General features: G+C 43.1%; 1 protein-coding gene across 1 annotated transcript in view; it reads left to right on the top strand.

Moving 5' to 3' along the window:
• The window catches only part of Ush2a (usherin), a 683,507-nt gene that overhangs the window by 585,819 nt on the left and 81,578 nt on the right, over positions 1-16,110 (top strand). The window contains 5 exon segments of the mRNA XM_087905997.1: positions 306-396; positions 399-458; positions 2,169-2,331; positions 9,376-9,554; positions 9,557-9,729. Of these exon segments, the coding sequence (XP_087762123.1) occupies positions 306-396; positions 399-458; positions 2,169-2,331; positions 9,376-9,554; positions 9,557-9,729 (666 nt within the window).

Raw genomic sequence — 16,110 nt, 5'->3', positions numbered from 1 at the left:
GGGAAAATACAACACCCTCCTTAATGGCCTCGTGTTTTAAGTGACAGGTGCCTTCATTTTTATTTACCAGTAGAAGTGTATCTTTGAAGATGACTATTATGAATGTTTAAACAGCTCTTGCCTTTGGAGTGTACACTGTAGTGTTCTGCAACTTGTGTTTGGTGCAGCTTCAATGTTACTCAGAGCCGTCCCTTACCTTCCAGTGACAACCTTGTATGTGTGCATAGCTCTTAAGGCACAGAGCAGTTGACCATTCTACACACTGCACTTATGCTTCCTTCTTCTCTTCTTCTCTCTCTTCCCAGGAATCCTGGTTCCCCAAATTCCAGTACAGCATCCTACTCAGTGGTGGGGGTGTGATGCTTTTGGCCTTCTCTGTTGGACACTGTCAATCGGCCCTCTGAAAAACTTAGTTCCATTCACACAGTATGAAATAAGGATACAAGCCTGCCAAAACGGTAACTCTTTTAGACACCTGACCCAGGATTGTTTGAAAAAGTGTCTCAGAATTTTTTTCTTAAATAAAAACAATTTCTTATTTAAAAAACAAAGAATAATGTTTAATTTTTAAATTGTGGTAGACTGTTTTCCCGGAGAAATCAGCCTGGCATCCAATGAAGCATTAGGCATCTCTGCGCATTACATCATGAATATTTAAATACATAAAAATGGTGACTTTGTAAAGCCTTGCTTTGTAAGGTCTTTCAAAAGAATACACAGAGCTCACACAAAGAGGCCACTGATAATATGAAACAAAATGGATTCTAGAATAAATTTTATAGAAAATATATTAAACTGGATGTTATTTAAAACTTTTCAAGAGGAAGAAGTTATTTAAATAGTTGAATTGCAAGATAAGCATGGTGGTGCACACCTTTAACCCCAGCACTCAGGAGGCAGACACAGGCAGATCTCTAGCAAGTCCCAGTACAGTCAGGGCTACACAGAGAGAACCTGTCTTGAAAAAAATAGACCAAAAAGGAAGGGGGGGTTGAATTGTATGCAAATGAATCTATATATTTGGTGGTGTTTCCTTAGAATCAATGCCATGAATCTGAGGTCTGTGCCTTAGGCTGTGGCCAGGTGGAAGCATCAACATCTATCTTAGACAGAATGTGACCATCTCTTCTCTCTACAGAGGACTGAGGAGACATAAACTGATATTTTGAAGAAGACATGGAATCCAGAAAGCATTTCACACATTCAATATTTATCTCTACTATTCATTTAAAACAGACAAAGAAGGTCAGGCATGGTTGTGCACACCTTTAATCCCAACTCTTAGAGGCTGAATCAGGTGAATCTCTATGAGTTCAAGGCCAACTGGTCTACCTAGCAAGTTCCAGGACAGCCAGGGCTACATAGTAAGGCCCTGTCTTAAATAAACAAACAGACAGATGTATAAACAATACTGTATCTTGTGTGCATAGCCTATATAAGATAAATAATACTTGGTTGCAAAGTGAGATGTAACTCACATAGATATGGTAGTAGTTTGCATCACCTTGGAGAAGCCTACCAGTCTCTGCTCCACGTGAGGTTGGTTGTACTACCACATTCCTGGTCTTGTTCCCCTAGAGTTGGCTCAGGTTTCAAAGTTGGTCTGGATGATTCATTGATTGACTCCACCCTACAAACTGTGGGTTGTTTGAGGGTTTTCCTTTCCCTGGTCCAGCATGGAAATAGCTGCCTGGTGACACTCTCTTGATTTAAGGGGAAAATTGACCTCCAATCCCCGTGTCCCTGGAGCTGTGCTATGGATGTCCAATAGACTTAAAGTTACTGGTTCAACGTCTGTGTGCTTGAACATCAGTAGTTAGATTTAATATATTAAGTACTGTTGAGTTTTTAAGAGATGTGTGGGTCATTTACAAGTCCAAATGTAATCACTATCTAGCCAGATAACTGCAATAGAAACAGAAACTAGGTCAGGCAAGCCCAAGGTGTCTTGCCCACATCTGTATGAATAGAAGGTTATTGAATGAACCATCTAAAACATGGCAATGTGTTTTAATGATCACATCCCATGGTTACCCACAGCACCAAACTGAAATACGTGTGTAATATATTCAGATAGATAATGTTCATGGCACCGTTACCCTCCTGTATGTCTATGTGACACTTTGCCTTGCTGGGCAAATTACTAAAGCCCTGGGTTACTTTTCTAGGAGGCTGTGGAGTTAACAGTAGGACATGTGTCAGAACGCACGAAGCAGCCCCAGTGGGTCTAAGTTCCCCTCTTCTGAAGGCTCTGGGGTCATCTTCCATGGAGGTTAAGCAGAGGCCACCTGAAAGGCCCAATGGAGTCGTCACCAGCCATGTCACTCACAGGTGAGGGGTTTGTGGTTGGGGAATGCTTGTTATCCCGGCCTTGCAGAAACACACACATATTCCACTTTGCACAGGGGACAGAGGTGCATCCATGTTCTATGGATGCACTTGCCCGTGAGGATTGAGCTGGAGGCTGTGAACTCTGACACACTGTCCAAGGATCACTGTGCGGCCTTTTGTGGTGATCTGTTTGACAGTTGAGACCCAAGAGCCCTTGATTTTTATCTTTGTGACTCCTCCCTAAGTGTTGCTGCCTTTGCTTCTCATTTTGTCTGTTTTTGTTTGTTTGTTTGTTTGTTTGTTTGCCTCTTTGTGTTTGTGCAGTTTTAGGGATCAAAACTAGGGCCTCATGCATGATAGGCAAGTGCTCTACCACTGAGTCCCCGACACAACTCTCCCATTCAACTCTAATGCCTCTTTTCTTGGTTGGCTAATGGAATGTTTACAGGTTTTTCTCCATATAAGAATGTGCAGAATTTCTTGCATGGATCTCTCCAATGTAAAGGAAGTAAAAGCAGAAAAAGAGGGAATGGAGAAATTACAAAGGAAATGATTGAGAAAAGATAGGGTAGAGTGGAGGAAAGGATACATGAGCAAAGGAGAAGAGATGAGAAGGGCAAGAAGTAGGGGAGAGAGATAGAGAGGGAAGCTGAAAGCCAAGCATGTCAGAAGCAAAGACCCCGTGTGCTTGGCATCTACGACAGCAAACACAGGTGTGGCAGGCAGGTGAGTCTGCATATGAAACCCACTCCAACAGCCAGCTCCACACAACCACACTGGTTCAGCCCACCTTCCTCCATGCCTCCCCGCTGCTCTCCCACCCTGCTTGTCTGTCCAGCACTCCCCACTGCTGTTTGGTCCATGTAGCGTGCCCCTTCAGAGACAGTTGCTATGGGCCTTGAAACCCTTTATTACTCAGACCCTGCAATGGCCAACTCCGAATCTGTAGGAGGAAAAAAAAAAGTGAAAGGAGAAACTATGGCTGCATTTCTGGTGATGTAAATGGCATCCCCTAAAATGAGCAAGCCCAACTTCTCAGCCAAGATTAGTGTGAAGAATAATATTTCGGATTCAAATACACACGGATGTATAAATATGACTGTCGCGAACTTGCATTTCACACGGAGCACTGTAGTGTAGAATCTAAGGTGCCCATCCACTCTCCAGAAATAGTTTTCTGTCCATTACCAAACGCTAATTGCACGAAGAAGGGGCATCACTTTCCTGTTTTGAATGAAGGGAAACCGGCGCTCCGAGGGAGCAGGATGTGGCTGCACAAGCGCTGTCGGGTCTGTAAACAAAGCTCCTGATTACAGTGAGGACCCCACGGCCGGCCCTGTCAGCAAAGGAAAACCGGGAACAGAATGTAGAAAGGCCGCCTCAATGAAAAATACTGTCAATTGAATTTGACAGCATTTGATGGCATTTGATTATTCTAGTCACAGCCAAACAATGATATAAAGAGGAATATGAAACAGAATGTGTTACTGCCTCGCAGACTCTAGCGCAATAAACCTTCCCCCAGCGTGACACAATCACTTCACCATCATAATTGTAGCCTGTTTGATACCTCTGAGTACAGTGGAAGGGCGCTGACTGACACAGATACATTTTGTTTTTTATTTAAAGTGAAATGAAAATGGCGCGCTGGGGCTCCAGATACAATCGTTATATTCACCTACCGAGGCATGAATCACTTGGCAGTTATTCCAGCTGAAGTTTAAATGTGCTTAGACAACAACAATATCAAATTTTTCTTAGATAGCTACAGAAAAAAAAATCAGAAATTTGTAAGGACAGAAATAGCATGTAGACACACAGTTCTTTTTCATCCGATGACGACTCAGGGCCCCTTGCCCGGCGACACCGGCGACAGCTCAAACCTGCTCCATTGTTCACCCGGCTCAAACCAAAGACAAGGCTTGGCCTATGCAGATATTGTCATTAAATCACGGGAGGCCAACGTGCTGACGTCATTCTACAAGAGCATCTGCCGGTTCTCCCTGGTCCCCCAAACTACTGTCCCCCTCGGTGATCCTCTTTCATTGTTTTAATATTGCTGCTGCATATCGAGCTGTTAAAAAGAAAAAGAAAAAAGAAAGTGCTTTCCTTAATAAGGAGATAAGACGTTTATGGCCCACCAAAACAGACAGAATAGTCCGTGCGGCACTTACTTTTCTCATCGCTGGGACAAAGTACCCAGCAGAAGCGACTCAGAGGGGAAAGGGATTTCAGCTCACATTTTCGTGGTGGGGAAGGCATGACATTGTTCAAGGTAGACAAAGTGGCTTCTAACCAGAGTGGTGGGGACATGAGGTCGCTTGTTCATGTCTTGGTGCAACAGGAGGCAGAGAGCACAGGCAAGAACTGAGCCCAACCACAGCCCTCAACCCTGCTCCTAAGGCTGTACCTCTGCCAACTATACCCCATATCCTAAAGATGCCCCAGCCTCCCAAAACAGCGCCCCCTTTAGGAGGTTAAGTGTCCAAACACCTGAGTCTGCAGGGAGTGTTCCACACTTGGATCATTGAAGCCTGTTAGTGGCAGGCTTTGTATATGAATGCCCCAGCTTACGTTTCCAGTTACACAGGCTGCTTTATTGATTAAGGGCAAGTCATAATGGAGGTAGGTTTTCTGTACGCGTTTTCATAAACAATGAGGACGTTTAGGTTAGTGTTGTGTAACCTTTCTGTTGTCAAGACATAAGCAAAGCCAGCTTGAATGTTGACATCTTCTGCAAAGAGAGGCTCGATCTACCCCCTTCATCAGGTCAACAGCCTTACAAATGGTCAAATTCTCACCACTTCCAGGCACAAAATCAGTTCTTCGGAACTGACAAAACACTTAGGAAAGCTGCCTCCTCCCACTAGGAGCTTCCATGTAAACAGAGATGAAATTACATAGGGCTTATAGTCTCAAGACTCTTCTCTTTTAAATGAATAATAATATTTGAACTAGGTGCATTAGAAGTCAAAAGTGCATACAAAGTCGCTTTAGCACCGTGAAAAGGGGAAAAATGATGAACCATCCTTCTGAAAGACTTTAAAGGAAAAAATCTAAGTGAGTTTTGAAGGTGTGGAAAGGTGTTTCCGAGAAGGAGACTAAAACGATTCTGTAGAATGTATAAATTAGCTAACTGAGTTACTGAGGAAAGGGGGCTGTTAAATTGAAGACATTGTGTGAAAAAGTGGGGGCAGATATGGGCACTGAGTTAGATGGTAAATAGCTAGATATGTATTCATGTATGTATATACATACCTAGGGACACGGAGCTCTTAAACTTTAATTCTTCATACTAATGATCTTATTACTGTTTGAGATAAACTAAACACAAGGTAAGATGTGCAACGTAATTTGAGATGCACAAATATTCATCAGAAAATTTAGAGATGTATTACTTGTCAGTGCTGTGAAAAGAAAAACCCACAACCGAAAGCTATTTATGTATACGCACACAAACTATAGTAGATAGGTCTTAACCGCTGGCAGGGCAAGCATTTAGAATAAGAAAATGTCCCCACAGTGAAGGCCAGAGTTGAAGCAGCTGCCGTGTTTGTCTACACCCTAAACTACTTACGGAAGAAACTTAGATCATCTGAATGTCCGACTTTTTAATGGAATAGTAAAGGCAAAATGGTGACTTCACTCTCTCTCTGGGATTTTCCTGTTTCCCTCTTTCTGTAGACATCATCACTCTCTGGAGCAATCAGGGTGTAATCAGAAAGCAAAGAAAGCCCGCTTACCTTTCACAAAAGGGATTTAATGTCAATAGCCATGTAGGACAAATGTGTTAATTGGGTGACTGAAAAGATGAGACGGAAACTCCGGGAAGCACGAAAGTGGCAGCTGCACAGAAGCCGGAGGCATCCTGAGGGTGGAGGGAACCAAGGAAGTGGGCAGAATTACGAAAACAGAGAAAGCCCAGACGTAGAACTCTGGGCAACTGGGTTTCCAAATTCCTAGGATGGTGTTTCTGGCACTGGCTCTTCCGGGAGGAAACAGTAAATCTAACTGTGTTCTCACATTTGACAAAGTTTATAGTGGAAATGTCTTCTCATCTCAGGTGAGGGATCCCTTACTGGCAAGATGCTCACTAAAGCTACTAAAGGAACAAATAAGAGAGTCCCTCTTTCCTGTGACTTCCTGGTCACCCTCTGGTGCCCATTGTCAACAGAACCCAGCATCACCCTCCTTGATAAAGCAGCAATGGAGATCTCAATGTCTAGGCTATCTAATAACTGTATTTAAAACATTTAGAGGAGGCCATTTTATACACAAAATGAGAAGAAACAACTGTTAAAAAAAATCTACGTTTTCCAGATTCATATTCCTCTTCATTCTCCACATAGTATTAGGCAGCATTGAGTGACCTATCTTTGAAATAGAATTGCCCAAATAAAGTGTAAGAAAAGAACAGTGACATGGCTGTCCAGAGAGAGCTGAACATGTAATCTGTAAATACACACTATTCTGGAGGAACAGGACTACGCCATGAACTGTTGACATCTAGTAATTAGGGGGAAAAAAGTGTTTCCCTCACCCTCTTCTCTGGGTGTGTTCAGACCCAAAGAGAGTCTGACTTTTACCACTACCCTTGGGATGCAAGCTATTCATCTGTAATGTTAATTTATTAAATAATCAATAGAAAGAAATATGTCACCCGGCTACATCCTTTCATTGTCCTGGTGAATAACTTGAAGTTACTATCATATTGCATCTCTGAAATAGTGTAGATATTAAAATTCCCCTTCAGGCAGTGGGGTTTTTATGTCAGTTTTATGGAAACCATGGCTACATCTCAATTTGGTAGTTCATGAGATGTTTAATAAAAATTAATTGAATTGTCATAGCAAATCTGAAGTAAGACAAAATAGAAACGGTGGTTTTCTCATCAGATTTTGATAGGATTGCATCATGTCCCTAGCAGACACAGTTTCTGGATGCTGACTGGAGTCCTTGGCCGGGAGCCCTGGGATTCACATAGAGCTGATCCCTCTCCATGATACACCCAGTACCCGAGACATGCAGCAGACACTAGAGCCAAATTTCACGTACTTGCTGCAGAATCTGACCCATGCATGGTAGCAGCCCCTTGAGGTGTACCCATGACACCTCCATGGCTTGTCATTGCTCATCCTTATAGCACAGCAACTGAGGAGCTGGAGAAGCACCAGATTCCCAGAGCCAAAGATTTTCCATAGCCCTGTTTCTACCTTGTGAAAGATGCTGTCGTTTGCTTTGTCTTAATCACCCTTCGAGTTTTGATGGGGCCGGTTAATCTGATATGGCAGCATGTGTGTTCCCCAGTGTCTGAAGAGGGTGTTAATTAAAGACTTCTAACAGCCTGGAAAATATTGATTTATTCAACACTCCCTTCTCCACCAGAGACTGAGCTAGAAGATAAGAGCCCCGCTCTCCACCACCTTCTTCCTCAGCCTACCTCTCTACCCCAACAAGACAGAGGAAGTGATAAAGATAAGGTCAAAAGGCAGAAAAATATCATGAAATTATATGCCTTTTATTTGAAAAGTAAATGCTTGAACCCTTCATGGACTCGAACACTGGGAATATGGAGATATAAAAGGCACAACTCCCTACCTGTCAGATGCATGTTATGATTTCACACCTGGATGAGAAGAATCTGTTCCCAACTCGGCATCAGATATTAAGACCATCTTAACAGCTGACAATTCCCTTCCTCTTGCTTCTGTGTTGAAGGTTTTATACATTCAGTTGCCAAAAGAAAATGCGGAGATCTGAGTTTTGATAGCAACAAAATCTCACCCATAAGAGAACTGGGTAATCCTATTCTCTGGCAGTTAGAAGAATGTTTTGAAACCATTCTGGACTGTAATAGGCTTTAGGAAACAGCAAAAAGGAAGTTGTCCTCTGCCCTTTGCCATTTAAAAGAATCTAACTCAAATTCCTGATCCTGCGCCTACCATGTGGCTTTCACCCATTAGCACACAGTTCTGTTTCACATGTTCAGCTCTGCTCCTGCAGGTACAGTGCGCTCATTCATCTCCGTGTTCCTGCGCTGAGTCAAAGACAGTGTTTGTGTGTGACTCTTGATGCATGATAACAAGTGTATAAAAAAATAATAATGAGAATGTTCCTTGCTTCGAGGGTTACGGTGTAATTAATAGAAAGTTTAAATGGAGAGAAACTAAGCGGCACATGAGAAACAGAAATGCTGTCCAACTGCCCTGCAGGCAAATACAAGGTGCATCATTTTAGGCAAACCTTGGGAAGAATTGTGGGTTCTCCATTCCACAGTATGCTAGCTCCAGTGTTTTTATATATAGTGACCCCAACATTTCACAACAGGAGGTTCGACCTCACCATATCAATGCTTTGCAGTCACTGAAACCATCCGTTATCAGTCTATCATTCTATAGGGCTGAGGTCACGGAGAATACAGAAGCATCTCACACTGGAAGCACCACAATCCACCAACCACAGAAGGCTTGGGATTCCCAAAACACCAGCCTCCAGCCATTGCATAGCCCATTCTGTGGTTCTGTGTTCAAAGGTAGAACCTGAATGCTACTGCTTGTGCACACACCCATGACTTAGTCCTCACTTGGAGGAATAAAATAACATCCCATGCACGAGAAAAGACACAGGAATTCTAACGTGATGCTGACTATTCTTTACTTGATGCATGCAGAGTCTTCCCAACTCAGTTCACCCAAGCTAGGTGTTTCCTCACAGACATGCCCAGAGGTCTGTCTCCTGGGTGGTTCTAGGTCTCGTCACCTTGACAATATTAACCATCACAGTAATGTGTTGCCTAATTTTTAAGTATATGTTGTATTTACATGTTTCCTATGATCTGTATGCACTTTTAAAAACCACACACACACACACACACACGATATCAACTACATTAAGATTCATGATAAGGAAAAATTATCTGAAAGAAGACACTCATCTTGATAACCAAGGTGGTATGGGACCAATCCTAACCACCAGTCTCTTCCTCTGTCTCTAAAGCTATTGTCACATGCCCAGGGACCACACTCTCTGCTGGTTCTCTTGCAGACATCCTGCTCACACTGAGGAGGAGTCTCTCCTCTTTGTCTGGTCGGAAGGAGCTCTTGAGTTCACTGATGACGCAGACGCTCTGCAGCCTTCTGCACTGTGTGATCACTGAATCAGAGCCTGGAACCCTGAGGGTGTGGCGGACAGCCTGTGGGCATCAGTTCAGACCATGGAGCCCCCAATGAAGGTTTCTCAGCACCATGGGCTCAAGTCACCAGTGCTCATTCGGTCCTGCTAAACTGGACAGAGCCTGAGGCCTCCAGTGGCATTATCTTCCGGTTCCATGTAATCTACCAAGAAAGACCAGAGGAGGCCACACCTAGCGACTCTGCCATGCGTGCTTTCACAGTGACGGTAAGTAAGAATTTAGAATAAATAAACAGCCCTTGGATTATCTGGTTAACAAATTAAAATTCATTTCCTTATCTGTTTGCCATGTTCCTCACCTGGAGCATAAATATATGAAATTTTCATGTTTGAAAAACAGCAATATGGTTCTAGGGATAAGATAATAAATTGGGTATGAGGAGCATTTAGGGACCAGTTGGCAGGACCAGAACTTATTTGCATTACCACAAGCAAATAAATGAGTCTCTTTGCCTGATTACCACTTTACAGACCCACTAAATGGAAATGATTCAGTATTTCCCTCAATAAAGCATAGGAATAATGTCAAGATAAGAACATGTAATTGTATAGTTTGTCAAAGAACTAATCTTAAATATACATGTCTGTAGGTTTATATGCTTACAGAGAAGAAGGCAATATGTGTCTTTTTAGAGCATGGAATATTATTGCCTTCTTCTCTGTAAGCATATAAACCTACAGACATGTAGTCACAGTGCAAGAAGGGGTATCATCCAGAAAGGACTGCACAGGAATGCCCTGGAAGTTAGCAGAGAGTCCTCAAGCTGGAGAGCCTGTGTGGAAAAGATGAAATGTTAGGGTCTTGGGATGACATTCATGGTTTTCAAAACATGCCAAGACATCATTAAATGTGAATGACCCTTACAGATAAGATGAGCAGGGTAGAATTGAGTGTTACTTTAAAAGCTAAGAGCATGTGTCTGTGATTCAAGCTTACGGCAGTCCCATTTATACACAAGCTGAGGAGCTCGTGTTTATCAAGATGGATGAATAGCACCGGGTCAGTGTATCGGAATATAATTCCAAAAGAATCTTTGTAAGTGAATGCTAGAGTTTTAATTTTCTGCTATGCTCCTGTCTAGTTTTTTACATGAGCCAACCGTAAGCAGCATTTGAGAGAAGGCATTAATGTGAAACTCTGTGTCTTATTTCAGAATTAATATTTTGTTTTTCTAATTGACATTCTGTAACCGGAGACGGCTCTTTTGTTCCCAGCCACCCAGACCCAAATAATCACACAGAAACTATATTAATTACAGCGCTATTTAGCCAATGACTCTAGCATATTCCTAACTAGCTCTTACATCTTAAATTAACCCATTTCTATCAATCTGTGTATTGCTGTGAGACTGTGGCCTACTGGTGTGGTTCCTGAGGTTCTATCTGGCATGTCCTTCTCCTTTGGCAGCTACATGGCATCTCTCTAACTCTGCCTACTCTTCTGTATCTCTGTTCTGATTTTCCGTCTGGCTTTACTCTGCTAAGCTATTGGCCCAAACACCTTGTCTTATTTATCAACCAATAAAAGCAACACGTGTACAGAAGGACGTCCCACATCAACATTCTTTTCCTATCAGTGTCTCTTCCATTTCATTTCTGGATACTTCTTCATAAGCATTATAAGCCATGGTCTTGCATAGTAATGATCCATTTTAGCTAATAATTTGATTGGTAGGGAATCCGCTATATTTAAACTGTATCCTTAGAACTTATATTCTAATTGTTTTTTCACCTGTAAAATGATTTTGGTTAAAATATTGAAATACTGTGATAAATATATGTTCATCAAAGGCACCAGTAACAATGACCAAACCTTTGTTCTTTCAAAATATAACTTACAAGAATATATGACTAATTATATATTCTGCCCAGTTCTATTGGAATTCATTGGGAGAATACCCTGTGGATCATTGCTTTGCTGTGTTTGTTATAAAACACATAATTTGGGGTTCTGATGAATGTGAAAACTCTGTTCTTTATTCATTTTATTTATAAAAACCTAACCTGTTCCTAGAAGAGAAGCCACAGCTACCCTGTGGCCTCAGGCTGTGAGCTGCACAGGGTGAGGGTGGAAGACTTAATGCATGGAGCTTCCTAACATTATCTTCAACACTCCCATTCTGACAGACCCATCATGCACACCTTTTCTATTTTTCTAAAACTTACTATTCCTTATGATTCCAAAGAGACTAGCCAGAATAATCAAGAAATTATAAAACTCCTACAATGTATTTTTGAGTGTGTGCATTCATCCCAAGTGACCTTCTAGCATTCTGGATCACTGACTCTGGAGCAGAACTCCTCAGAGATTTAGTTGGATTCACCCAGAAAGCTCCATCTGAAATTTTCAAGCAATCAAGGCCATGTTCCATAAGGGCAGGATTCAGACATTCTGGCCCACCAGGCCGAATCCCCAGGGCACAAGTCACTGTGACCTCACATAGATAGATACTTTGAAAGAGATCATCAGACAAATAGACCATGGCCTATGAATCTCATCCACTCATACATCTCCAACGTAGAGGCTACATTTAACCTTAAAGAAAAAAAAGACTAAAAGTAGGAGGTTCTACCGTATACCCAATGTTCTCTCCTCCTCCACAGAGAGGAGTGTCCTTTACCCTCACTGTCCTCGTCTGCTCTCTGTTGCTGAGATTAACACTGTGACCAGAGGCTGCATGTGGAGGAAACGGCTTGTTTGGCTTACACATCCCTAACATGGTCCTTCATGAAGGGATATCAGGGCGGGAACTCAAGGCAGGAACTGAGACAGAGACCACAGAGACCACAGAGGAGCGCTACTTACCAGCTTGTTCTCCGTGACTGGCTCAGCTTGTAACTTTCTGTTACAACCCAAGGCCAATTGTTTGCTGCTCCGGAGTGGTACTCCCCTTACACAGCGGACTAGAAGAAAATGATGGACAGACTTACTTAGAGGGCATGCTGATGGAGGCATTGCCTCCATTGCCTCTTCCCAGATCACCCTGTCTTGTGTCAAGTTGAAAAAAAAAATAAACTAAACATCACACTATCCAAATATCTTCTTCTATAATTTAGGCCTATTCTTTTCGTTTTCTGAACAACATGACTTCCTTCTATTGCTGAAAAAAAAAATCTTTAGGGTCAAGCACATTGAATCAAGCTGGATGAATAGTCATTGAGCACTGTGTTATCCGTACTCACTGCGGGGCCTACTATGAGATTGAGCCCAGCAGTGGTTGGGTAGGAAGGTGGGTGACCAACTGTGAGGCACAAGTTAGTAGTTGGGCACTACGGTTTCTAAGCCCCTCACTACTGTGTGTCTTCGATCTGGGCATATATAAATTTTAAATTTTAAATCTCGCTGCAAGACTCCTATTCCTCTTGGATCTTACTCTCACTAAAATCTCCCCCCACAAAGGGGTGCTGGTTAGTATAAATGAAGCTCTGAATGTAAGCACACGATTTCAGAAAAACAAATCAACCGAGACTTGTGAAAGACGTCCCTAACGTCACTCATTTAGTCCCTTGATTATTGGGGTCCCATGTCTACTCAAGGGACCACCAAAATATCACCCATGGTATCAACAGATCCCTAGATTGCCCCTGTCCCCCAAGAGTTGTCTAGAAGCAGGTGGAGGTTGCTGGGAGAGCCACATGAAGCAGGTGCAGTGAAGCCATGGATCCTGTGGAGGTGGCAGTGGATGGAGAACAGGCAGCAGGGGCCCTCCATGGGGGTGAAGACTGGATGGGTTGGCAGGAGCAGCAGCAGCAGCAGAGGCAGCAGGAGAGGAAAAATGGGGAGTGTGTGGCTTTTAATGCATCACTAGTTTCTCTCTCAACATCATGAAAAGTCATCTCTCTTTGAGTCCAAGAAGGTCTTTCTGAATTGAAAAGACCAAAATCCTTAGGTTGTCTTAAGATCTTAGTAGCCTTCCCTACTGAAAGCAGGCTTCAGGTGCAAGTCCTTAAACTCACTTCCCCCATTAGCTCCGTGATGGATGGTGCAATGTCAGGAGAGAGGCTGAATTTAGCCTCGCTTGGCATGCAAGAGTTCCATGGTGCTACTTGCAGGAACACTCCTGGCGAGGCTGGCGAGGCTGCCACCACCACTCAGGTTTGTTTGCTCTTGCTCACTGGCACCTGCCATCACGTTGGCACCTGCCATCGTTCTGGCAGAAATAACTTGGGATTTAAAGGCAAAGGTGTTTTGCCTGCTAGTTAGTGCTATGAGAACGTCCCTGCTTGCCCTACAGGATTATAAAACACCAAGCCCAAAACATGCCTTTGGCCACTAGCCTGAAAGATAGATGGTATCTCACTCCATATGTAGAGTCAGGCATAAGGAGCTGATGGACTAAGCAAATGATTTGGGTCACTAAGAGTTGGCTTCTCAACTGGGCATAAAATCCAAAATTACAACACTAGTCTCTACATTCTGATTGCCAAACTCCCTTTCCCAATGTCAAGGAGGAGGCATTTAAAACTTCCTCATGTGCTTGGCTCGGATCTCTTTACCATTAAATAGATTTGTAGCCAAAACACATTATGAGGTACTTCATAATTGCCCTATTATGGAAGGTTTGTGAGTAAATTGATGAACTCATTCTAATCCCATTTTCGTTTTGGCTTATTATAATGTAAGACATTGCTTCTTATGTATGATCTTAAATTAGTTGTAGCTGTGACAGTATGATGGTTCTCAGCCTGTCTTCTGCAGACCCATTCAGAGGGTGGCAGGAAGGCTCTGTAAGATGTTGCATTCTAGAAGGATCTCTTTCTAGCATGCTAAACAATGGTACAGTAAAAAAAAAAATGGCAGCTCCACCAAAACTCCCTTGCATGTTTGTCTTATAGAGAAATTTTTCACATTTTATAATGTTAATGAAGTTATTCTTCCTAGTCTATGAAATGTCCTAGGGCTTCTATTGCTGTGAAGAGACACCATGACCACGACAACTCCTACAAAGGGAAACTTTCAATCAGGGTAGCTTACGATTCCAAGGTGTGGTCTATTATCATCATTGCGGGGGGTGTGCAGGCAGGCAGGATGCTGGAGAAGGAGCTCAGAGTTCTACATCTTGATCAGTGAAGAGCAGGAGTCTGTATCCACAGTGGGTGTAGCTTGAGCATATGAGACCTCAAAGCCCTCCTCCACAGTGACACTCTTCCTCCAATAAGGCCACACCTCCCAATAGTGCCACTCCCTGTGGGCCAAGCCTTCACATTCACAGGTCTATGGAAGTCATTCCTATTCAAACCACCACGTGAAAGGTTCAGAGTGCGGATGGGGTGGTGTTACATAGCACAGTGAACACTTGTTATAAGGATGTGTTTGATGTGATGCTGCCTCTTCATTTGCTAGCCTTGTATGATCTCCCTTCAACTACTTCTCTGAGAAAACTTTTTCTCCTTGTACTTTGTTCTGACCAGTTTCACTAAGACCCCCTTATCTACCCATCAATAACACCAAAGGTGGGTCCCATGGTTTGCCCTTGAGTTACTCTTCACAGATAAGTACCCAACCATATAATCTAAACATGCTGACCTATGCTTAGGGGCCTACAGTGAAGAGGAGACAGCATGGTCACATGCCTTTTCCTTCCTTAGTTTCCTATTCTCTTACTGATTTCCTCAGAATAATGGGAAAGGGAGAGGAGAGGAAAGAAGAGAGGGAGTAAGGGAAGGAGAGGAAGAGAAGAGGGAGATGAGTTACATAAGAACGAGCAGAGCCTTGCCGATAACAATGTTCTCACCTATCCCCCATCGCCACCACAATACAGATGCCTCATGGGATTTTCTCCTGTAGGTTATGTACAGGACCCCGTGAAAACTCCTGTGCCCCATATTCCGCTGATGTGGGGGCAGGCCAGGTAATCTGACTGGTTGTTTGCTATTGTGTTTGCGTTCCTTCCCATCACTGCCCTAGCAGTCAACCCCACGACTTCTCTTCTATCCCTCCAGCCACCCCAGCTAACTTCCTGACCTGTCACATTGGGATTATTTTCTTAGCACCCATGAGCCCTACAGAGCCCTTGTGCTACCAAATGATGAAAGTGTATCTTGCCCACAGTGACTGTCCCTATTGAATGTCTATGAGCAACTCTGAGGGAAGACCCAGTCACACCTCAACTTCAGAGGTCATTAAATAAGAAGCCCTTGTCAGCGTCTGTGTTGGGCCACGATCATCAAATCCTAGAATTGCATCAAGAACCTCCAAGGGGCCTTCTCCATCCTTGTGGCTAGAACCAAAATATCCCATGTCTCTTTTGCAGTGGGAACCCCTATGTCAAGAGTAGACATCTGTCACTCCTTTCCTGGGATTCTCAATTCCTCCAAATGACTCTGAGTTATTTATTCCTCACATGCCTTCACAGAGTTGGAAAAACCACTGTATTTCCTCCCCCAGGGAGAAAGGAAATAACCAGTGATCTCATTTATCAGCTGAATTCCCCTCTTGGATTGGCTTTTCATGAGCTCACACATGCTTTCAGCGAAAAAGAAATGATTTATTTTGTGTTTATGTAAGTGCATTCCACAATGTGTGTATAGAGGTCAGAGGTCAGCTTGGAGGAATCAGATCTCTCCTTCCACCACGTGGACCAAGGT

Source organism: Myodes glareolus, chromosome 5 (assembly GCF_982192425.1).
Source record: "Myodes glareolus chromosome 5, mMyoGla1.1, whole genome shotgun sequence".
In the NCBI taxonomy this organism is placed as follows: Eukaryota; Metazoa; Chordata; class Mammalia; order Rodentia; family Cricetidae; genus Myodes; species Myodes glareolus.
This window is presented reverse-complemented; position numbering and strand designations above follow the sequence as displayed.